The 25,436-nt window shown below is 33.6% G+C and overlaps 1 protein-coding gene across 1 annotated transcript in view; it reads left to right on the top strand.

The window, feature by feature from the left end:
- Window positions 1-25,436, top strand: part of LOC106687298 (normal mucosa of esophagus-specific gene 1 protein) — a 109,012-nt gene that overhangs the window by 23,752 nt on the left and 59,824 nt on the right. Inside the window, exon 2 of the mRNA XM_014431096.3 lies at window positions 5,434-5,530. Coding sequence (XP_014286582.1) covers window positions 5,447-5,530 — 84 coding nt within the window. The 5' untranslated portion in view covers window positions 5,434-5,446. The remainder of the gene's footprint in view (window positions 1-5,433; window positions 5,531-25,436) is intronic.

Here is a 25,436-nt window from a genome sequence, read left to right as displayed (position 1 = left end):
GTGGTTAAAAAAGGTACATTAAAATAATTATTTATTTCCCAATATTATTTCAAACAGACCAACTCTTGGCCGCAGTTCCCCTCAACAAAATTATCAACCTGTTGTACAACCCCTTTCTGATAGACTCGATAATCCTTTTCTTCTACTTTAATACTTCTATTTGTCCGATTTTTTTTATATGACCCCCTTACTGGTCATATCTGAGCCGGTTTGATTCCAAGATTAAAAAACCTGCTGAGAGCATTTTAGAGGGGCACAAGCTAAGATAGTTCGGATACCTCCTTCGGATGGACCAGGAAAAAACTGCCAGAAAGACATATGAGACTCACCTGGAGGGAAGAAGGCTAAGAGGAAGACCACGCATTGACTGGGAGGAGAGTGTTAAGGAGGCGGGATATGGACTGGAGTAGGAGAATGGAGATGGTCCAAGAGCGAGACATTTGGTCCAGACTCTACAAATTGTAATCCTACACTGCGCAAGCGGTAAAGATGGTAAAATTATTATGATGACTGGTCATTTCTGACATACCGGGGCAGAGGGAGGGAGAGGTAATCTAGAATCAATTTATTCGAACCAAGTTGGGAGGTCAATTTATCATTTCATGGGACCACCACAGAAATTAAGTCAAGATATTTCTATATTATTGCACTATACCACTAAAAGTTTCCAGTACTAATTTTCCAAATTACTTTTCAGTTCGAAGGCTTAGAAACACCCAAATGTAACTAAATTTTCCCTATTATTCTTTGTAACTACAAATTAGAAGACTATTGGATTCCTTGAAAACCTACTACCTGCAACTTTTTTTCTTTTTTTATTTAAAACTGTATAAAAATAAACACAATAAATAAATTTTCTATTAGGGATAAAATGACATGATACAAACATCTCCTTTTACAGGCCATCTTCTTTTCAGACACCTACGAGGATTATTAGAGAATGGAGGTGAAGCCAGGTTAGAAACAAGTAGGTTTGGGTGATTGGGAAGTTTATCATGGAAGGATTGGTGTTTGGTTCTGGCCCTATTTGGAACATATGGAACATTGAGGTCCTGATGGATGACTTGATTTGTAACGAAGTAAGGGGCATTAAGGATTTTGGACTATAAGGATTAGATCCGGGAGGAATTTGATGGGTTAGTGGAGCCCCAAAGCTCAACTCTGGATAATCTTAAAATTAAAAAAAAAATATAAATGCACCCTCGTGGCAGTAGGTTGACTTCCAATATTTATTGAACCATAATATTCAACCATTCATTGAATGCTAAGTTGTTATAGAATCACTGTAGGTTAAGTGAAATTAAAAAAAACTAATTATTTAATCACTAAGATGACATAAGAGAATTTAAAAAAAAGGCAAAATGGAAAACCGCATTGAGCAGGCGTCGACTAGTGTGCAAATTACTTTAGAATATACCGTTTATTTACGCAATTTGGTCATTCTGCATTACCTTCTACGACTTTATATGTTAAATAGTATATTGTCTTTCCAATGGTATATAATACGTCCATATTACAACTCTTTTTTCCGAAAATGTTTTTTCAACCTGAAATAAATATTTTGCCTCTTATATTCTAGAGGTAATCATAATTTTTTTCATAATTTGGATTTATCTATTTTTCAATTCTACTAAAATTTTGGGATGGTTAATGATTTCAAACAAACAAAAGTACTTTAAAGGAAAATATTTTAATAAATCCATATTCAAGACCTCCCGGGCTATTTGAATGAGGCTAAGACCATCTTATATTAACCCTAGAACGACACACTGGGGTGTCACATACCCCAGCACTTTTTAAATTTTGAATAATTCCTACATTGCTACATCCTGCTCTTTTGCTAAACCACGCCATGTAAATAACTGTCATTCATAACATAATTGGTTCTGATTATCTGCTGCCATGTGTCAGTCTTGTTTTGCTATTTATTGTGATTTGAACTAGTCTTGGGGTATTTCACACCCCTGAGTGTCCTTAGTGTAAGTAAATAATAAATCCGGTAAACTCTCATTAGGGGAGCTTTTCTCTACAAAAAGGGACCATCCTTTATTTCGACACACCATACCCATGAATTGGTTCAGCTTCCTCTCATACTGCTTGAGATTTGATGATAAACTAAATAGACAAGAGAGGAAGGCTAATGACAAAATGGCACGTAACGATTAATGCAAGATGATGCAGTCATTGAAGAATCTGGTAAAGCATAAGTCATACATGATTATAATTTAAATAACGGATGAACTGATACTTTTGACCATTGATCAACGGCCAGAAAAACAAGGAGGTGGCCACTCCGTTTTTTTTTGGAATGTTGGATCATGTCGGGGTGAACAGTATGTTATTGTTTCTCTGGTAAAGTAGAAAAATAAAATGAAACGCAAAGACTTCCTTTCTGGTCTGGGATATTCACTTCTGCAACCCTGCCTAAAGAGGAAGCCACAGGCAGAGGCACTTCGTCGGTCACTGCACCTAGGTATTGAAGACATTTTAGGAATAGATGCGGAAATAAATACATATGCGATCTTGGAGAAACAAGAAAGGTGTTCTTTTTGTGAAAGGGGAAAGGACAGGAAAACGAAATTGACATGTCTGCAATGTAAGAGAGCTATTTGCAATGAACACAGGGCGGCAATATGTTTGCAGTGTAGTGTGTGAAAGAGGTCCCTTCGGGGCCCCCACTATGTATTTTATTCATTTTTAATTAAAAAAATGACTTTTCCACCTCGTTTTATGATTCATTTACTTCGTATTTATCTGTATTTAAGAGCCATACAATTTTTTTTTTTTTATTTAGGAACAACATTTAATTTTTATTCATTTTTTAGCTAGTTGGATCGTAAAATTTTACAATATGTGATTTTTGGAAATACATATATACATAACCCATTTTGAAATGATTTATTTTTGTTACCTAGACCACTTAGTTATTTTAAAATGGATTATAAGCATTGCAGATTATATCACTTATATTTTATACCAATTCATATGTTGGGGTGTATCACACCCCAGAGTGTCAGATTAAGTTGACTTATAGAAGTGTGTCATTCTAGGGTTAAATATCATTCAATTATACATTGATTTATCAAGTTTAATCAGAATATTTAGGGCTGTTTTCGGGAATATCCTAAAAATTAGCAAACCCGATTATATAAAGTTTTGATATAATTTAATGAAAAGTTACTGTAATATCCCAGGCATAATAACCTGTAACATAATAGTGTAATAACCTGTCCTGAATGTGTAATTTATTTAAAGTAAATTACATCAGTACAATAAGTAAATCTGTGGAATATTTCATTTACACTTAAAAATCATGGAAAGGAACCACCCATTGGTGGTACTTCAAGCATTAATTTAAATTAGAAGGTCCCGTGGCCATCTTCTTTTCAGACGCCTCGTAGGATTATCAGGGATGTTATGGATGAGAGATTAAGAACTAATGGGTTAGGATGGGTAAGGAGTTTGAAAATAAAAGACGCATATCTGTTTTGGGCCAAATCTGCAACATATGGGATGTTAAGGTCTTTGTGGAGTTTAATTGTAACGTCACAAGGAGCATCAAGAATTTTACATAGGATTTTGGATTGTAAGGATTGGATACGGGAGGAATTTGATGGTTTGGTGGAGCCCCAGAGCTCAATTCCATATGTCCAAATTGGTCTGATTATCAGATTGTATAATAGTTTTGTGTAGTGAATGTGAAGTTTAGAGCGTTTGTCAAGTAGGTGTTGTAGCAATCGAAATCTACGAGCAGTGAATGTGTAATTTTAAATTTGTATTTTATATTTCCTCTTGTATCCAATCCTTACAATCCAAAATCCTCAATCAATGCTCTTTATTTTGTTACTAATAAAATCATCCATAAAGACCTTAAAGTTTTATATGTAACCGACCCAGCCCGAAGCAGATATCAATCCTTCCTTTGTAAACTCTCTAACCATCAAAACCCACTAGTTTCTAACCTTGCTTATTCTTCTATTCCTGACAAACCTCCGAGGCGCCTGAAAAGAAGATGTCCTCGAGACCTTGTTGTGTAGAAATATGATTATAGTGCTACCAATGGGTAATTTTTCTACATGCCTGCATCACTCCATTTTGATCTTAAATGTGTTTTTATGTACAGTTGTAAATAGCAATAAATAAATTTAAAAAATGAAGTATTTTATATAACTTATAATCATATAACTCATGCATTTTAATAGTTCATATTTGTATAGTTTCTTTGTGATTGTTTATTTTATTTTGCTTTGTTCTGATGAACTCATAAAGTTAACATACATTATAAAATTATAAAATAATTCGGATTTATTTATCTGTTTTCTTCCATGACCACATACACCAACCTACATTTTCTTAAATTAAATCTACGGTCTAAAATATTTCCACCATTATCTGGTAAGTTATTTTATGAGTAAATTCGAAATTCAAATATAATTATATGAGTGCACATAAATTTATTTTTTTCATCTGTGAATTAATTACTAATTTTAACAATTATATTTTTGATCTTTCAAATTAAAAGGTATTTATGTCTAGCGATTATTTATTTTAATTTTTAAAAAAGCAATGAAGATTAAAATTGTAATATTATTGTTTCATAAAAATGTAATATTAGAGACATGTCTATGTTAGGACTAAATTTATAGATGTTTTGGAATCAAGTTAGAATTGCATTACAAAATATTGGATAGAAATACAAAATAACTAGAAGACCAAAGTTGCATATTAATTGTGATTAATAATTGAAAAAAATGATTTAGTAATTAAAATGTCATATAATTATATATTTTTTAATTTTTAGTATTTCTGAAGATAGCTTGTAAGGGAAAACTTATAAATTAAAGTTGGAGAAATAATCTTTAACAAATAATTATAATTCTAACAAATTTATTTTCACCTAAAATGCCATGTATATATTATTTTACTTAAATAAGGGGACGTTATTTCTGATTATATTAAATTGAAGGACAACATTAATCAAACTGTTTTAACAGTTCACTCATTATGGCGTATAGCTCTATTCACTACGTAGCTTTAGGTTCTGGGACTGACATAACGGATACTAGTGCAAGGAGAAGGAATGGATATGCACACCACCTTCGAGAAATGCATATTAACTGACCTAGGATGGAATCGAACACTTAGGGATCCTCGCCGCAACGTGTTCGGACATACGTCCTCTAAGAACGGTCTCTATCAGTTCATAAAATTGTAAATAAATTAACATTGATTGATAAAATACCAACACGAGTTAGCAAACAACAGGTCATGACTAAAGATAAGAGAGACTTCTTATATGTTTTTTTTATATTTAGCAGTAACACATATACATGAATCCACGATTTTTTCGCTTGTATAGTAGTTTATATACTTAGTAATGGAGTACTGTTCTACCGTATTAAGATACTTGCTACAATAAAACACGTGTTGCAGTGCAAGGTACAAGATGGGTAACTCCTCAGGCATTGTGAAGGTAATGAGAGGGCCATATCCCCAACCGATAGTCAAAAATCACATGAAAAACAAGGAGGTAAGAATATCTTTTAATAATAAAATGAACATTCCCCCCTTTTCTTTTAATTGAACCCCCCAGATATGCAATTAAGAACCAATCATAATTTTTGTGAAATTATATTTTTATAAGCTTCTAGCTGACCCGGCAATGCTTCGCTATTCCCATATTTAAGGATCTATATAGATTTAATGAAAACAAATGATAGTTGGTTATAAATTTATGTATTTAGTTAAATTAAATATCCTTTATTATTATGATTTGGTAACATAAATTGAACCACGATGACACTCGTTTTTAGCATCTTTGTACTAAGATTCGACTATTCCCTTTTATATTTCAATGTTTTAATACCTGCCCACTGCGAAAAGGGACATTTTGAAATAAACCTGCAAGTAATTCAAAAGATTATTGTGGGCAAAAAAATTTTTTTTTCTTCATAACCCCTATTTCTGAAATGTCTCGATTTATATATATATTTAGATTCCACACTGTTTCCTTCTTCTGTAGTGGCCAATATTTTAAGGAGTTTTTGAGTTGTAATTTTGTTGTAGTGGGCGTTCTTTGAATTTTATGTGAGCAAAGATTCGACTATTCCCTTTTATATATACAGATGATGTTATAAGACGGTAACTATAATAAAGAATTTGTTAACAGTAAACTTCACTTTGCATCGTTAAAAGTTGGTCCGATTTAGTTGATTTTTATTACTATTTAAGGCAATTTTATTATCTATCATATTATCATGTATATACTACATGTAGTATATACATATATGAATAACAACTCTCACTGTTCATTATTCTTAGTACTATATTGAAAAAATTGAAACCGACTGACCTATAAGATTTTTTAGGAGTGAAACAAAATTTATATTCGTTTTTAGTACCTCGAAAAACCCTTAAATATGAATTTTTGAAAAAAAATTAGAAAATAAAATTTTTAGTACAAATTTTCGCCATATTTGGACATTTAATTCCTTTTTAAAAATAAAAAAAAATTAAATATTACTTCAATACTACTCGACCGATCTACACCAAACTTGGCAGTGGTTTAGGGCTCTGTAAACTGCACCAAAGGGCATAAACCAGGTCTAATTAAACAAATTAGAACCAGAGGTATAAAATAAAACGTGTGGATTTTCCCCACTAATTTATACGACTAACTTTGCCGTATCATCGTTAATACTGGTCTGATTTTGGTAATTTTGTTTTCCTTCTTTCAGGCAATTCTATTTTTCATGTATGTACTATCTATAATATAAACAGTTTCTAAAGAAAAACTCTTTCTGTGCCTCGAAATTTTCAAAATATTGAAATCATAGTCTATGTGAAATTATAAATACAACACATAAATAATAAAACTTTAAAACAATAAAATATAGGTTATATACTTTAAAAATCATAAAGTCAGCAATTTAAAGCAACAATAAGGTGTTTATGTTAAAAGAAAGAAAACAATGATATAATATGCCATAAATGTGGTTTCATGTTAAACAATGAACTCTTTCCAGTGAAGGTAGAAAGCCTTTCGTACATATTTGCTAAGAACTCTCCAATTAGAACCTTTTAATAAACTGAATAATTATTCTGGAAAGGAAGTCCGCGGAACTTCCTTTATTCTAATTTCACTATACTTGTGACATTTTATCGATGATATCCTGCATCCGTGATTTTACACTTAAATTGAGGAGTTCATCTAAAGGGAATCAATCAAGTCTATTAATTGACAAAAAAAAATTATAACCAGGTTTATTTTTGTGCAGGTTTTGCATATTTGGTACTATAGCTCCCTCATTTTTCAATAGTTCTTGTATCAAACGATAGCTACACATCTCAGTTTTAAATTGTCACATGAAGGGACCCACTATCTTTAACGGGGGAGGGGGAGGGGGACAGGAGGAGGGTCACTTTATGCTTTATTAATCTTAACCTCCCCTTAAACTTGGTGATCAATTTTACCCCGTCAAGTGCACTTTTTTTTAGATTATAATTCATAGAATATCATAGAAATGAGATAGAGACATAAAAAAAGAACGAAAATGTTGCTAAATAGATTTGGGACAAGAATATTATTCACTTAAGCGGATGGGAAACGCAGTGGTCGCACCCTAAAGGAGGATAGTACCAAGTTTACCAGATAGCTGTTATCAGCTGCTGCACAAAAAAGCGCGTCACTCTCCAGTATTGCTACAGAAACTATGATAAGCGTCTGCATTGCACTCTACAAGTAACTCTCGTAACAATAAGGTCAGCTGGGGATCGCTGGTTGGAACATCAAAGTAACCCCGTTTTACGTTTTAAATTGGTAATGATCCTCAAAAGACATTATTCAGTTTTTCACTTTGAAAAGTTGGGAAGATCGTCACTACCATTCCACTCGGGCAGGTGCAACTGGGAAGGCCGCTGCCGTCCTCGTGTTAGGAATAAACTTGGTGAGGTGTGCACCTGCAATAACTTTCACTTACCACCCTGGAAGACAAAAATATTAAACAATGAATTTGTATTTTCTGTAGCTATAATAATTCGTATTTTAAGGTTTATTCAGAAGTGAATAACGAATATGAACATTAATGAAATAGTACAAGAGCCAGGGATAAATAACTATCAATAACTCCCATTGGAGTTCTATACTGCCTAAAAAAAAGACAGGTCCCACCGAGATAGTGCCATGAATATAATTGAAAGGGTAAGTGGGTGTAAGGGCAATGTTACATTTTTAGAATGTTTAGTGTGCATGAAGGAGAGGGGTAGCTGCATAAAATTTACTAATTGTAACATAATCCCTTCATCCATTAACTCCTTTAATTAATTAAAAGTCGTTCGAGTGGCGGGAGAGAGTTGAGGGGAGGGGGGAGAAGAGTTCCCTGAACACTCCTTATACGAGACATCCCTACCTCTCTTACTCCTCTACTCCATTCAGTTTTAGCAAAAATCAACGGTTTTGAAAATGTCAATAAACGGCTTAAAAAAGGAAGTAGAGATATAACTGAACGGGTGTACACAACTAAAATGTTTTTAATATTTTTATTGTTTTATTTGTTGCCGTAATGTAACACAAAACGTTCAAACTGTAGTGAGAACAAAGAACACACGCTTCGAAGTGATTATAATAAAGACTACACAACTGATAGCCAAACAAAGAACATAACTGCTAGTGGACTACAATCGATATATTCACAGTTTGCCACAGAGGAACATTTACACAATAAAAAAATAATTTTTATATCAATTTAACACACCCTCCTAAATTTTCATATCTTATCTTTAAATTAGTTTTACATAATTTTTCTAACAAAAACACAATTTTCAATTTACAATATTTTACATACATAATCATTTTTTAATTACAATATTAGTTTTGTGCACAGAAAAAACAATAAAAATCTTTTAAGTAACGATTTTTTTATTTAATATTTCACAATCACTTCATTGAGTCCTAGGTTAAAAACATCCAGCTGGTCTTCTGTCCTTTTGTAGATGATTTGGACTTCTTTCCACTGTATCGAGATTTTTCATAGTCAGAATTTTTGAAGTAATTATGAAGATATGGATCAACAGAAGACTTAACAGTAATCGTTAGATCACTAAAGCCCTTTTTCTTTCTGGGTTTCTTTTTCTTCTTCTTAGTGCCAGTATATTTCTTACTTTTTCTTTCTAAATTATCTGTCCTTAACGTTTCTCTAGAATCATCTGTGCATCTTAATGATCCTTCAAGTCTTCTAGGACCTCTTTGTCTGAAGCTTTTCTTCTATTTCAAATATGGCATTGTATCGGCCCTCCGCTTCGGACGGTTCTTCAAGTTCTATTTGTTCTTTATATAAATTTTGATCAGAAGATGAAATAGTTTATTCTTCACTTAAATATATTCTCGTAATAACTGCTTAAGTTAAACTAAATTTTTATTGTTCCTAAGCTTACACAGAGGTTTCAGTTTCTTCTTATCTTCCTCATTACCCAATTTGGACTTGGTACCTTTATAGAACTGGATACAGTCAGCTTTATCCTCTTCTATAGCCTTTTCATTTTTTACTTTCAATGCTTCACCAATTTCATGATCAGAACCTAATTCAAGTTCTCATTTTTGAATGTTCTTTTAGTTTCTTCATGTTTTGCAATGTAAGCTATGGTTTAGAAGCTTTGTATTCATCTCTAGATTCTTCAATTATACATACCCATATGGGTTCCTCAAGGTAATTTTAAGCTGTATTGGTTATCTTTCCACTGAAGAACTAACAATAGCTCCGATGGGACAGATGACCCAGGGTGGTATATAGCTGTTTGCCTGCCCCTAATAGCTACCAATAAAGGAGACCACTAACTCAGGGGCTCCCTTGTTAGCCGCCCAGAGCAAACATTGGTCTTTAGGCGGCCTTCGATACCGTCTACTTCGCCTCACCAATAACCTCTTATTCCAACGCCTTATTAATAATTTATAATTTATCCTACTGTTTAGCTGTCATTGTATATATGTATAAAAAATATATTCATTCATGTAAATCAACGATTCTACACCATCTATTTATATATATAAAAGGGAGTGGTTCGAATGTTTGTCCATCATAAACTGTTATACTGTATCGATTTACAAGCTGGATTTTTAAATTTTTCCATGTAAGCGTGAGTTTTAAGTTAGTGGAATCCCCGATCTCTCCAGTAATAAAAAAATTAATGAACACAATTAAACATTATTAGCTCATATCTCAGAAAGTATGCGTTTCTTTTAAGGTCATTATTTACCAGTCGATTTCTTTCTTTTTGATATAATATAATTTATATAAGTATAACTGATTCCATTAAATGATTTCATATTTATAAAAAATTATAAAAACCTAAAGGGGCTTCATAAAGTAGACCAAAAAGTTTACTTTTAACAAAAATGAAAGCATATTCGTTTTTAGCGTCGTCTGAAAAAAAAACCAATTTAAAAAAAAAATGAAAAATTAGACATGTTTTAACTTTATTTATTTGGAGTATTTTTTTATTTTCTGTCGGTGTTCTTTGTATATAATATCCTTCATAATTCCGATCCATTTTATCCAAATTCTACATTACAAAAATCATTTATAATTTAGAGAAAGCTAAATGTAAGCTTTTCCCCTCTGGATTAACCCATTGAAACTTAATGCCAATATAAGAGTGAAAATTTAGTTTCAAATAAAGATAACCTTTTCAAATACGTTATTTTATTTCTGCGGTTTTCATTTGATCAATTATGTCAAGTTTGTGCCTTTTGGTGTAGTTTATACAGCCCTAAATCACTCTCAAGTTTTCTGTAGATTGGTTTAGTCATGTTGACTTTCTTCAACATAGAATGTTTGTATTTTTAACAGAAATTAAAGATATTTTGATCATAACAATTTTTTTTTCTTGATTTTTTTTGGAAAATTAGTATTTAGGGATTTTTTCAGGTGCTTAGAACGGACATCAACATTGTTTCACTTCCAAAAACATTTTCACCACACTTTGATAGGTCAGTCGGTCCGGAATTGTTTCAATACAGTACTATTATTTTAGCTCGGTGAGGTTATCATATTTTCCTCCACCAAATTGTCCCCCATATTTAATGATTTCCACTTTATGAGACTGGGTGGTCCCCGGAGTGCTCCCACACCAACAGAGTTGACTCACGACTACAGTAAAATAATAAATAATTATCTAATTTTCATCATTATTATAAAGCTGGATTTGAACCAGGATCCTTGGAGTTAATAGCACTCTCAATAATAGCATTTTTTTTTTTTTCAAAATGTCCTGTAACGTTCGGGGAAGGTTCAAAGTCATCGGAATCCTCGATTTGCCCTGTAGAAAATAGTTATGAACTAAGATAAACATTATTGGTGCTTAGCACGAAAAGTATTCATTTTTTGATATATAAAATTAATACAGTTACAATTAAGGGTAATAAGTATTCTAAATACTCTAAAAGAACAAGAGAGACAAAAATGAAAATGATAACAATAGTATTCTCAAAATTAAAAAAAAGCGAAATTGTGATAGATTTAGAATTTAAAATTATTTTTTAGGAAAACTTTTGCAATATATCGTAGTTAAACAATTTATTATTAATATAACCTGTTTCCAACTCGGATAAAACCACACAAGTTCTGGAGTTTCATCATCGTCCCAGGAAACCCTGGGGAACTGAGGAGCACTCCCAGAAGTACAAGTTATCTTGTAGTTGCATCTTGTTAGGGAACATTATTAAACATTAGTAGCGAATACAGGAGAGCTTAGGCATGTTTTTGCCTTTGAATGTGCCTTATGGGGCTTGTACCGATAGTTGGTATACTCTTCAACAGATCTATGAGGCTCAACTATGTCATGGAAACCCCTCAGTTTTTAAAACTTTTATATTCTAAACCCTTCATAAAATGTCCATTATGGAAAAAAGAAAATTGAAGAAAATATCTTACAATTAGTTTACTATACATTTACCTGCTACCAAGTGGAAATACAGGGAACTTCTATACAATAAACATCTACAGGGAAGATGATTTTATTCATTATACAAAGGCGTCCGCTTTAAGTTTTGATGCCTCATTAGTCTGAAAAACCTATAATAAGATTTGATATTATTTTTAAAAAACAGTGCATTGTTCTAGGGCAGCGGTTAACAACTTTTTAACGGAAAAACTCTTACATTTTTGATACATATCAAGTGAACAGTCTTTTCAACAAACACTAAGAAAGGGCAGGATATCTACACAAAAGATGTGCAAAATGTGAGATGGTAAGGTTCAAAACTGTGTTGAGTTTACGTTGAATCACTCATTTCTAAATTATTTCGCTGAATCCTTGTGTTCCATAACATCACAGTTGGGAACCATTGTTCTAGGGACGTTTCGTCTCTCTCTCTCTCTCTTTTTTTTTTTTCTGTAACACCGATTTGAAAATTGATGGACATTTTGTCGAATTTCGAGGACCATCCTGTGGATACCTATGACCATCGATCTAAATTAATAGAAAATCCGTAGATGACCCACGGATGGATTTTTTTATTTCATTTTTTAACACGTACAATCACAGAAGTGGAATTTTACACTATTTTAGGATTTTCTCAAAAAGGCGCTTACAATTTTGATTAAAATCGGTTAATAATTGTACAATTAAATAGTCTTTAATGTCAGCTAGATCTTATCCTCGTTTAAGTAGTCGAACGGGCCTAAATCCGAATTTTCTTAATTTATTGATATTTACAACTGAATACAAAATACAACAAGTAAATTTGATCATAATGACATAATGATAATGATATGATACAGCATGTAGAGAAACTACCCAGTAGTAGAACTCAAAAAACATTTTACAATGGTCACGAGGCCATATTCTTTTCAGGCGCCTCGGAAGATTGCCAGGAATGGAAGAGGAAGCAAGGTTAGAAACTAGTGGGTTTGGGTGGTTAGGGAGTTTATTATGGAAGGAATAATAATGAATACCGATCGGGCTAGATCGGTTACATAACGAACATTTAGGTCTTTATGGATGGTTAATCCGAATTTAGAAAATGGATTTCTTTAACGTACATTTATTTTAATTTTTAAATAACTAATCATCTCACGTTTTTACGGTTTTAATAGTGGAAAATTGATATGAAATATTAAAGCATTTCATAAATAATTAGGAGATAAGAGATAAAATATTTTCCAGGATAAAACACATTTCCGGAAATAAGAGTAGTAATGTTGACGTAGTTAATACCTTTGGAAAGCCAAAGGTTTTAGAAAAGTTATATTTAACTTAGATATTCAAGTAAGATAATAGAAAATGGTCAAAAACGCATAAATAAAAGGTTTGTTCTAACGACTATCTTTAAAAACACTTTGGTTTTTCCGTTTCGCCAGTATGATTAATGTTTTTACGTCAAAACAATTATTAGGCCGCCTTGACAATACCCGAAAACATTTCATTGGGTTAGCCTCAACGAATTCTTCTCTTAGAGATTTGTCGTCTAATGATAATTTTTGTCCAAACCTTCTTTTCCCTTGAGGCTGATAACAACAGGTTCATATCTTTGGAACCATCTACTCGCAGTCTATTCAGAAAGAGCATTCTCTTTTTCAAATTGCCGCACACACCCCCAATCCTCGCATATTAAGATTTTGGCGAAGGAATGCAATAATGGAGTAATATTAACTATATTTTAGATTCATGTTGTTTAACGGAGAACGTAGCATGGGTATGTTTTAATTAATATGTGTGTGTCTATCTGCCTGTATCTTTATAATAATAATCCATAAGTGTTGATGACCAAAAGGTTTTACGCCTTTAAAAACTAGAAAAATTAAAAGAGTGCCATTATAACGGATAAAAGTGAAATAAATTTCTACCTAAATGAAAACAAATTAAATAATTATCAGATAGATGAGGCATTGTGCCAGTGCCTGTTGAATTAGAGATGACTATACCATTAAGTAATTAGCTAGCTGGGCGCTAGGTGGCGGTCGATACCAAACTGGATCAAGATTAGCCTTCTCATCATCACTCACTCGCTGAGGCAAAAATATCACCTCCCTCCTTCATTAGCTGCCTCAATGCTCTCTCTTAATTTAATTATATAAGTACTAATCGCTCATGAAAGGGTACAATTAACTTATTAAGTGGTAATACGTATTTACGAAGTTAAAAGAGAACTATGTCAAATGCTATAATAAAATATAGATTGGAAGAGTAGGAGAATATTTATGGAGAATAAGTCAGACATTTGGTACAAAGGGGTATAATGTAATCAAAGGAAGAATTAAAATGATTTTTTTTATGAAACGAGAGATAAATTGTTACTAAAAAAATCTCTCAATGTCGATAGTTAGGGTAGAGAATGTAGGTGGGTGAGATGATGATGGTGATGAGCTTCGGATGATTTTTTGTGGTAGTTGTTTGTACTACTTTTCTCAAACGTTAATGAACTGTTCGTTGACAAAAAACAAGCCTTAAAACTGTTAAAAAAAAATAATAGTTCATAAAACAAACGATGAGTGATAGAATACAATCCTATTCGTTTCCGCACTCGTTATAATTAAAAATAACGGATATTAAAACAACGAAACGTTTCATAAATTAAGTCCGAAATCCTGCAATTTTGAAATATATATATGAGTAGAAGATGGTTGTGGTAGGTGTTCAGTGAAGAACACAAATAAGTAAAACCTTATTCATTAGTGCCAACGTTTCGGTCAGAATTTCAAGTCTTCACCAGGGCTGCTTGGAACAGATCAGGAATCCAAGTGATGATGACCAGAAATTCAGTCCGAAATGTTGGTACTAATAAATAGGTTTTTACTTATTTGTGTTCTTCACTGACGGCACCCCCAACCATCTTCTCTTCATATATACATATATATTATTCAAGGTCAACTATCTACTCATCATTTTGGAATATATTATTTTTAAATTTTCTAGAATTGGTTATTTCAAAAATCATTATGCTATTCTAAGAAAATTATTATTTGCTAACATTATTTTAAATAACTAGCAGTTTTAAAAATAAAATTGTTAAAATTTATCTTCGGAATCCCCAGGGACACCTCTGTTTCCCGTTTTTATGCAGAGTTAAAGTGGCTTTATCCTTCCTATCGTCGTAAGTATTTCCTGGCATCCTTCATCTTCCAAGTCATCCAATCCCACCGTCCTTCATACATCTCCGAGCTCCTTCAATTCAAATCCTCTATTCGTTCCCGTAATACCCGATCACGGTCTTCAGATTTATACACAAGGGCCCACCGAACCGCTGCCTTCGATAGATCGTTCATTATCCTCATCCTTATGGAACTCCATCCCTTCCAACATCCGTCGCACCCAAACCCTCTCTACTTTTAAATCCCGCCTGTTCAATCATTCCTTATCCATTCAGATCCCATAAAATTGTAAATTAATATAATTGTAAATATGTATGTTAACTATTATACCATTCTTAATTATTTTTACATCGTTTTCTATTCCCTTTTTTATTGAGAAAGTAACATATAATTATTTTTTATAATGAATGTTTATATTTCTTTGTATTTTTGTTTAATTATCTAAGAGGCTCCTCAGCCCTCATCTATTGATTTCTCTGTATTATTACTAAAGGGACTCGTCCCAGAATAAATAAAGTATTATTATTATTATTATTATTATTATTTTAATGGTTAATTAGGAAAAAGATTGTATGCTGAATTTGTGCAATGGGAATTTTAAGAACGGGCGTGAAATCAAAGGTTTTGTAATATAATACGAAAAACGCAATAACCATAGATGAATAGAAGTTCAACTATTAGCAATTTCACAATTCCAAAAAGAAGAACTAAATACAATAAAAGAGCTAAAGTAATAGCAGTTGTTAGTAAACAAAACACAACATTACCTTCACTTATATAACCGTTTTAACGAAAAAACGGACTTGCAACGACACAGTGGTGATGTGGGGAACGAAATAAAAATAACATTTGTTATTCGTTTCGAACAAAAGTTCATTCGTTTTGAAGATCTGAAGTTATCAAACGTTTATGATTCTTACTCCCACCCCTAGTGATGTTTCATTTTAACCTGGTTTCCTTTATCAATATTTAATATCTGAGGAGCGGTAGCGGCGTGATAACGCGCCTTTCTGCGAAGCCAAAGGTTGCGAGTTCGAGTCCACGTCCCTTCCGGGATTTTTTCAAGCATATAATTATACAATACTCACCCACAGCCTCCCTCCGGGCATTTGTGAGGCCTCTTAGCCAGTAGGTGGAACTCACCAAAAATAGACGTGGGAGTGCCGAATCCATCCTATGAAAACCATACCGAGAAATGCGTGAGGCCTTTGACCTCCACGGTCTGTCGCGCCAATAATAATAATATCTGAGGAACTTATTTTATTGTATTAATGTCTATTAGATCATGTTAGTAATTATATGTATCCTTATTTTGTCTTTAGCTTTTTGTATACAATCGATTTCTTAAGATGCAACCTTTGTTCCCAGTTCTTTTGAGTCAGACGTCATCTATATGTCGTATTTGTTTGTATTATGATAAAGAACATTAAATATGTCATTTTGGTTTAATGGAGTTTACTTTCATAAGTTTTAAAATCTAACAGCTATACCTTTCTCTACTTCCCATAAACCTTACTTGGCAAAGCAATAAAGGATTACTCAGTCACCATTATAGTATACAAAAAGATGACAGATAAGCACCTATAAAATGAAATCAAAATGGACTTGAATGGAAAATGGGGATATGGTCCTTGACCTTCACCTGGCCAAGAGGAGTCACGTTTTTCTTTAACTGACATGACCATTCGGAATGACAGTCATGATTCTATAAGTCAGACTGACATAAGTGACTTAAGCCACGAAGATCCCCCCTTACATTACAATGTTGCTATATATATTTCTGGCCAAGTAATGAAAAAACAAATAGTTCTCTATGAAGATCAATACACTTTTACATACGTTTGAACCAATTTTCGAAGAACTTTTTCAACTACGATTGAGGTATCTACAAAACATGCTTTTGGAATGCATCAACCGCTTCTTCCAGGGTCGAAAATCGCTAAACACGTAATTTATTTTTGATGTACTGGAATAAATATCATTGGGTGCCAAATCAGAGCTGTACGACGCTTGAGTCATACAATTTGATGTTTTGGTTTTGATAAAAAATTGCATTTCTTAAGGCGAAGTGTAAGAGCTCTCTCATGATGTAGAATAATTCACCTCTTCTGCTTTTGTTCGAATTTCTCCGAAGGTATACTACATGAAGGCCCGTCAAAAATTTTTAAACAATATCTTTAATTAAAAGATTATCAAAGAGTTACATGTTTCAATTAATTCTATCTAACAAGGGTTATTTTTAAACATATACACTACTTTGGTTCATTGGCTAAGGGGGGCCCATGTGATATAAATCTCTAGATACAGTAGCAGTAGCGGGTGGGTTATCGAAGGCTGTGGATCAGGATGGGATGAACAAATTTAATTAGGATATGGACAGGAGGTGGGTGCCACGCCCTCGGTAATGGCCACCGGATCACGCCAAACTCTTCCAGTCGGCTCCTGGTCATCGTACTTGCTCCAGAGGCCTCCAGGAGCAGCGCTCCGCAGAAGGTATGTCCGACCGTCCGTCTCAATCCGGTCGTTGCAGATTTTGGGATGATTTGTGCAAGGTCGTTGCCCAGGATCGTCTTTAACTAAATGAAGGGTCCTCCAGATTAGATATGGGGCCCTTCAAATTAGTTTGTGAGTCATTTTGGGTTTTGATCTACATACTAGTTTAAAATATTAAATTTAATATTTGAAAGATAAAACATGTACAATTCTTGATTTTTGATTAAAAAAATCATGAATTAGTTCTTAAAAATACATTTATTTAATAATATCAATTTATATACATAAGCAATGAATTGCTCTTTCTTGCAGCAATAGTATTTCTAAAATTATTCTTGATTCGTTTTAATTTATATACTGTTGAGGGCAATTACTGCCCCTTCTGTATTGTTTTCGCATTTCCTAAAGAGTGCCACAACTTCTAAGAGCCCACACATCACAATTGTGAAGACCAACTGTTAATCAAACTTATAACAGGTTGTTTAATTGGTTGAAAAATTACCAAAATTAGTGGCTGATTGGTCTATTAGGATTGCTATTACGAGAGTTAGGAGATCCTTGCGCCAAAGATGGCTGTGGCGATGCTACCACAGTACGTTGGGATGGACAAAATTTAAATTTGCCTATAGTTTTGATTAAATTTCCAACTACATCAAAATATTTCAAATTTAGCTATATTTTAATTTCCCTTTCTTATTTGGATTCGAACTTTTCACTTACCTGTTGCGAATGTTGACACATGACAAAAATAAGTTTATTATTGTTGATAATATTTAACATCCAATTATTTTATTCTATTGAGTCGTTTAATATGAAATATCAGTATATTCTTATATCTAAGATTCATTTGACAACAATTATTTTATTATTATTGATAATAATTAATATTCAGTAACAAACAACAATTATTTTATTGTATCTATAAAATAGGAATTTTTTAACTTCAAATGTATTGATATCGGTATTAAATATTGGTTACTTTTCGAGTATGATGTTTCTACAACATTCTCAGTTTGGAGACAATTCACACTGACCGGGCTTGGTCGTAGTGACCCCGAGTACCATAAACCGTGGTCTGTAGCATAAAGTTGGTATCTTGGCTGTCAGTTTTTCCTCAAGAAATAATGTCTAAGCAGGGTAGCCAACTCGCGGCCAACCCTGAACATTTTTTCGGCACGCGAGATTTACCATAGTTGCAGAAAATATGTTTATTTTATAATGACCAAAATAATGAAAACCAATGAATTAAAAAATACTTTATTAATAATCAAGAATTTTTCACTTCTGAAAATGTCTATAATGGCTCTATATCTAACTTAGGAATATATAATTTTATTATGTGTGGCCCACGGAGATATGATGCATTTCCAAAGTGGCCTGCAAGATCATTTAGACTAGCAACCCCTGACATTACTATGCTTGCGCCTTCTGTTTGGAAACCAAAAGTTAGAAATTACTATTCTTCTAACTTATATTAAGTTAGAAAACTACTATTCTTTCTAATGTTCTTTACTGATGCGAACCTTGGTATCTTATACTTAGAGAAGAGCAGCATCTTAAGGTTTTTTGAAAATAAAGTATTACGTAAAATATTTGGACCGAAAAAGGATGTGTTAACCGACGAATTTATAAGGGTACATTACGCTGGAATGAGGGAAATACAACTGCTAAATATAATTCAGGTGCTAGCATTGTAGGCGTGTAAGAGTGTAGGGCTTAGTAATGAACGGATCCATATAATGCTAATGAACACAGAACCGACGTGTAAACGTCCAAAGGGTATACCGAAGCGTAGGTGAGAGGACTGAACGAATGCTTCAACTTGCAGAAATAAAATTATAAATACAAGTAATTACTTAACTTAAATTAATTAACTACTTGAAGAACCACTGTAATTGCAGTTCTGGTCCGCAATTGAGAGACCTGTGGAGCCAAATACTGATTACGCTCAAATGTAATAATAATTATCCTGTTATTATAATAAATATGTATACATAAGGTAGGTAAGCCGAGTGAAATATGGCACTTAGAATAGGTTATTAATAAAGTTCGTTAACACTGAGCGTAGTCAGTTCTTGGATGGGTTTCCATTGCCGGTATTAGGGGCATTCATGATCTTAAGTTTAACATGTTAAAGCCTGTTAAATGGAGAAATATTTCCTTATTTTACCTTGTTAAAACGATATAACACATAACCTGGTTGAGAGTCTGTTACTAGGTCTGTTAAATGGAGAATAACGTCACGCAACAGACCAGCTGAGCTCGTCACCGTTTTGTTTGACAAGTTAGGTTACTTTTTCGTACTTTGTATTTTGATTGTGTTAGTATTTTTTTGGATGTTTTTAAAACTAATAAAGCAGTGGATAATAATAATCATAACATATTGTGTGTATAATAATAATCATAGTGTAATTAAAGTTGTCAATCAGTTCATATTGATTCTCCTCCTTACAAGACAGAAGATCGACAAGGAACTCAGTGGCCAATCATTCACGCAAATTCCATTATAGGCATATTGTGATGAATTAATTTAATCAAAACTTAGAAGTAAACAATAATATGAAGTTTTGGAAGGAAAGGGTATAAAAGAAGTTGCTCAGAAAATGAGCTAGGAGCTCATATGAATTTAATATTTAATATGACTTTAAATATGGCTGCTCACAATCCTATACTTATAAAATTTAACATGGTAAAACATTTTACATTTAACACATCATGAATACCCCTATCGTATGTTAGTATTTAAAAAACTACTATTCATCCTGCTGTTTTTTACCGATGTGAAACATGACCTTCTACACAAAGGGGAGAAAGCACTATGTGAATAACAGGTATATTAACACCTGTTATTTAATGATTAACTGTTATTTAACCCGTATCCTAATTCCTGTTATTTAACGATTAACTGTTATTTAACTCGTATCCTAATTCCTGTTATTTAACTCGTATCCTAATTGCTGTTATTTAACGATTGGTGGTATCGAGATCGAACCTTGTGGTTAACTTTATTATTATTTTTATACTCTTTTTAACCAGTTAAAACAACATAAATCCAAAGTTTCCAAATGTCCATAATTAATTGGTAAATCCACTGGGGCCACTGTTGCTGACTTGATTCACATTTTCTAAGCTGCTACCAGATCTTGACTTAGGTAGCTGTTGTGCTTCGGGAGAACGCACAGAGCGAAGGGATGACTCACTTGCTCGTTAATCTTTAACTTTTCCATTACCTTCCCAGAAAGCACTCGTAAGAAAGAGGGGCCAGACGGAATCGGATTTATGGTCTGGTGGGGCTCCTCAGGCTGCCTGTTTCATTCTTTCTCAAAGATTATATTATTTTTTAAGCAACTTGTTTTAAAGATCATCACTATCATTTGGCAAATTGTTATTAATATGTGGCAAAGGTTATGCTCATCTCTAAATCATATTCAAATCATGCATTCTTAGACTAGTTCTTTCAAGTTGATTTTGGCGTTTATTAATTTAAAAGTTATTACAATACTATCTACATTTTTCAGCAATGAAGTAAACATTTATTTTAAGTTGTCTTTTTTACTTTCCCCTACCTTTGATATATATATAAGGGATAGGATTGTGTTCGTGAAAACTTTTCAACTCGAGTTTTCAAAGAAAACACCTCAAAATGAAATGAAAAACAGTTTATTATTCTGGGACTAGGTCCCTTTAAAACAATTAAAAAGGTAATTTTATTTTTATAATAGCGTATATTGGCCAAAAAAACAGTGTTGCCACACTTAATTATATCTCATATACGGAAAAGAAAAAAATAAATAAATTAAAAAACTAACTGACTAAAAACAAAGCAAAATATCTGTACTATTATAATATTGGATTAAATTGATGAAGTAAAAGGTAGTTAAATAGAAGGGTTTTAAACGAGGGAAGGGTTGGTACGTCAGAGGGAATGGAGTTCCAGAGATAATATGCAGCTTGGGTAAAAAATGATTTGTCAAACGCAGCAGTTCGGTGAGGTGGAGAGTAGATGTCAGATAAACGGGAGTTTCAATTGCAGGTTTTCTAGGAGACAGGAGGGGCGTTTAGTACTTGTTACATGGAATAGAAAGGAAGCTAGGAAATATCGGCATCGGAAGGATAAATGTATGAGATCAACCTGGTTAAAAAGCGACAATACCGACGGGACTGAAATTACATATTTAAAGTGGATATATTCCATGCATTTGTTAACAATTTTTTCGTTAAATCGAACGCCCGAAATCGCCATTTGGTAGATAGATTTTCACTGCTTTTCGATTTTTTTCTAAAACAGTTCTAACGCTTTTGATTAAACTCAGTCATTAATATCAGCCAGGTGTTAACCTCACTGAATAGTTTAACAAGACTTCAATGCCGAATTTACAAAAAAATCCTCCTCTATAGTAACTTTAATTTTGTTTATTTGAAATAAATAATCAGTTATCATTGTTATTATTGGCGCGACAGACCGTGGAAGTCCAAGGCCTCGCGCGATGTATTTCCTAAGTACACGTTTCTTGACGTGGTTTTCATAGGGTGGGTCCGTCACTCCCACGCCTATTTTTTTGAATGCCACCCATTAGCTGACGGGCTTCACAAATGCCCGGGGGAGGCTGTGAGTGAGTATTGTATAATTGTATGCTTGAAAAAATCCTGATAGAGCCGGGGACTCGATCTCGCAACCTTAGGGTTGGCAGACAGGCTACTATCACCCCCGTTATCATTGTTAGCAGTAATAAAATATTGATAAATATAAAATATTAAAGAATTTGATGAATAACTAAAGACGAAAAGAGTAAAAATAAGACCGGAGTTGGAATGAAAAAAGCCGAGAACTACTGATCTCTCCCGATCGCTTCGGATTTAATCAGCTATTTATATAATTTGTTAAACTGTTGTACTATTGGCAGGAAAAATATATTCGTTATTCCCACATCAAGATACTCTTAAATATCTATTTTTATAGCAACATAAAAATAAATTTTATTTAGAGAAAAAATTTCTTTTATTTAGGGTTTAAATGCCAAGTTTTTAAATACCTTTAATTTTAAAAATTAATAATCTCTCACTATTGTAAGTAATAATCAATAGATACATATAAAATATGAAATAATTAATAATTTTCCTTTTTCATGGTTGTATCAATTGTCAGATTTTAATTTCTATATATGAAGCTTATATTTATCCTAAAAAATTATGAAATATCTGTTTATCACTTAAGATTAATTTCATCTCAAATTGGGCAGCAAATGAAAGTTGTGTGATGCGCGAATCTGATTTTTTTTATATAATATGGTTGAAATTTAATTGACAGTGAAATTTGTATAAGATAGTTTGAAGAGAAGAAACATTTATTTGGACGACAAACAGAATTATTTTTTATTTTCAATTTTCAATTAAAAAATAACTTTTGAAATTCAAAATACTTAGTTTAATTAAGTTCTTCACCGAAAATTATAACCCCATATAACTGCCTGTTTCTAAAATACCTACCAACACTAGTATGAAGAGACACGAATTTGCCAGAAAGGTTTTTGTAGTTTAGGGCTATAAATACAGTAAGAAAAGACCATTCCTGATTTATGCTTTAGTTGTTTCTTGGGAAGAGCTTTGTCACGTATCCAAAGAGATTCAATCCTCTAATGGGCTCCGAACAAGGTATTAAATGTGATTTAATGTCGTCCTATCTCGCTGCTGCGTTCGTGCAAGGTTTTATGGCCGGAGAAGCTTTTAAACCGGACATTTTTACACCTCCAAGATCCATTACATTACTTATTGTAGGTAAAAGTCGAAAAAGGAACAAACTGTGAATTATTTGTCTGAGTATATTAGGCAAAGAATATTACAAGCTCGAAATTCATCTTAGCTGAGAAAATGAATGCATTGAAAATAAATAAGAAATTAGTCCTTTCATAAACAAAGTATTCGACTTTTGTCTTATAGTTTTTCATCAGTTAATAGCATTCCAGAATTATGAACAGTTTAAATATACAGTCCGTTCACACTACGCGTTCCAATTACATACCACTTCCTTATTTATGCTTAATAATTTCCACTTCATTTTTTATTTGAACGTGTGACTTAAGTTGACACCAAACTATTATTATAAAGATGTCGTTATTACTTGCTGCTGTCCAAAGCAGCACACATGTTATACATGCCGATTTGTGAACATAGGGAATTACCCTCTTTTTTATTCCCTTGACTAAAGATGTAGAAAAGCCAATGTATCTAATTTTTCACTCCTAAAAGGAAGAGGCCATCGAATCTCAGCTGTCATTCCACCGGATGTTGTCATTTGTCTAACAGTTTTATACGTGACAAATTGTTGAGCCTGTGGCGGGGCGGCCTTTGCTGGCAACATTGAAGTTAGAGTTACCTCCCACCTTGTAATTTAGTTGTAATCTTTTACTTGTGTTGATTTAAATATTATTAAACTTTGTGCTATTTAGTCTATATTTCGTATTTCTACAAGCCTATTCACACGGAGTAACTTACTTCTTAGAATACCCGACTCTTCCTTCTAGACCACACCTCCTTCTCCACGATCTTAAATTTTGTATGCTCTTTCCTTCTCTTAATAAGGTACCTTCTTAGACATAGGTAGCCTCCTAAACTATTTGTCTTGCCTATCCTTTAATCCGCCTTCTTCTCTCTGTGTCACTTTTTTTTATTTATTTATTGCTACTTACAACAATTGTACATTCATATACACATATCCAGTAAATTTGACTTTAGTTCGTATGAGTCGAAGAGGATGGCTCGAGAAGGCTTAAGGTGACTGGCGGTGTACCCCAGGGTTCGGTGCCGGGACCCCTGTTGTGGAATGATATGCACGACGGAGTTCTTAGGCTTAGTCTACCAGAGGGCTCCGAAATAGTGGACTTCGCTGATGATATCGCGGTGGTCGTCGAAGCAAAGTATAAAGAAGAGCTCATTCTAAAGGCCAACCATTGTGTCGCTTCGGTTCGAGATTGGCTAGAATCTGTAGGGCTGCAACTAGCAGACAGTAAGACAGAGGCCCTTCTCGTCAGTAGCAGGAAAGTGAGGGAATCTATAACCTTGAGAGCGGGGAGGCAAGAGATCCAGTCCAAGCCTTCTTTGACTTACCTCGGGGTTAGTGCGCTAAGAGTGATCAGCGCGTTTCGTACAGTATCATACGAAGTGGCTTGCGTGGGTGCCAGGATGACACCGATTGAGCTGATCGCAGATGAGAGGAGCCGTTCTTATAATGGTGCTGACTATATTCCAAGAGACGTATTAAGAAAGGAGACTAAGAAAATGGCAACGTCGCTGGAATATGGCATTCAGTGGAAGATGGACGCACAGGCTGGTGCCCAACATCGAGGCCTGGGTGATTAGGAACCACGGGGAGGTAGATTATTATATCACCCAGTTTATCACAGGGCATGGTTGCTTTCGAGCCTACCAGAATAGGTTTAAGCTCGATGAGACTGGAGAATGTCCATTGTGCCAAGGAGGGAAGAGAGTGCGTCAGAACACGTTTTCTTCTTCTGTCACCGCTTTCTTGAAGAAAGAAGAGACTTCCGACGCGTTTGCGCCTCAGACCCGACAGCAGATAATATCGTCAATATTATGCTGCTTAACCAAGATTATTGGATGGCAGGCCAACGATTTGCTCCACAGGTGATGCAGAAGTTAAGAAATGAGAAGAGAGAAAGGCGAACCAGAAGATAGCCTAAAACAATGATGCGGCACTCAGCCAATCACCCCCATGATGTAATGCCTAACGGCGGTCCCGTGGAGGGTGAGAAACAGGTGTAGGGCGGTGGTTTTAGTGGGTGAAAATCCCACACACGGATTGGTACGGTCCTATCCATTTTCACCGACTCTTGAAAAAAA

The sequence above is a fragment of the Halyomorpha halys genome, unplaced genomic scaffold (genome assembly GCF_000696795.3).
Source record: "Halyomorpha halys isolate HHAL.00 unplaced genomic scaffold, Hhal_1.1 Scaffold945.1, whole genome shotgun sequence".
NCBI classification, from domain to species: Eukaryota; Metazoa; Arthropoda; class Insecta; order Hemiptera; family Pentatomidae; genus Halyomorpha; species Halyomorpha halys.
The sequence above is the reverse complement of the archived record's forward strand: the minus strand, read 5'-3'. Positions and strand labels throughout refer to the sequence as shown.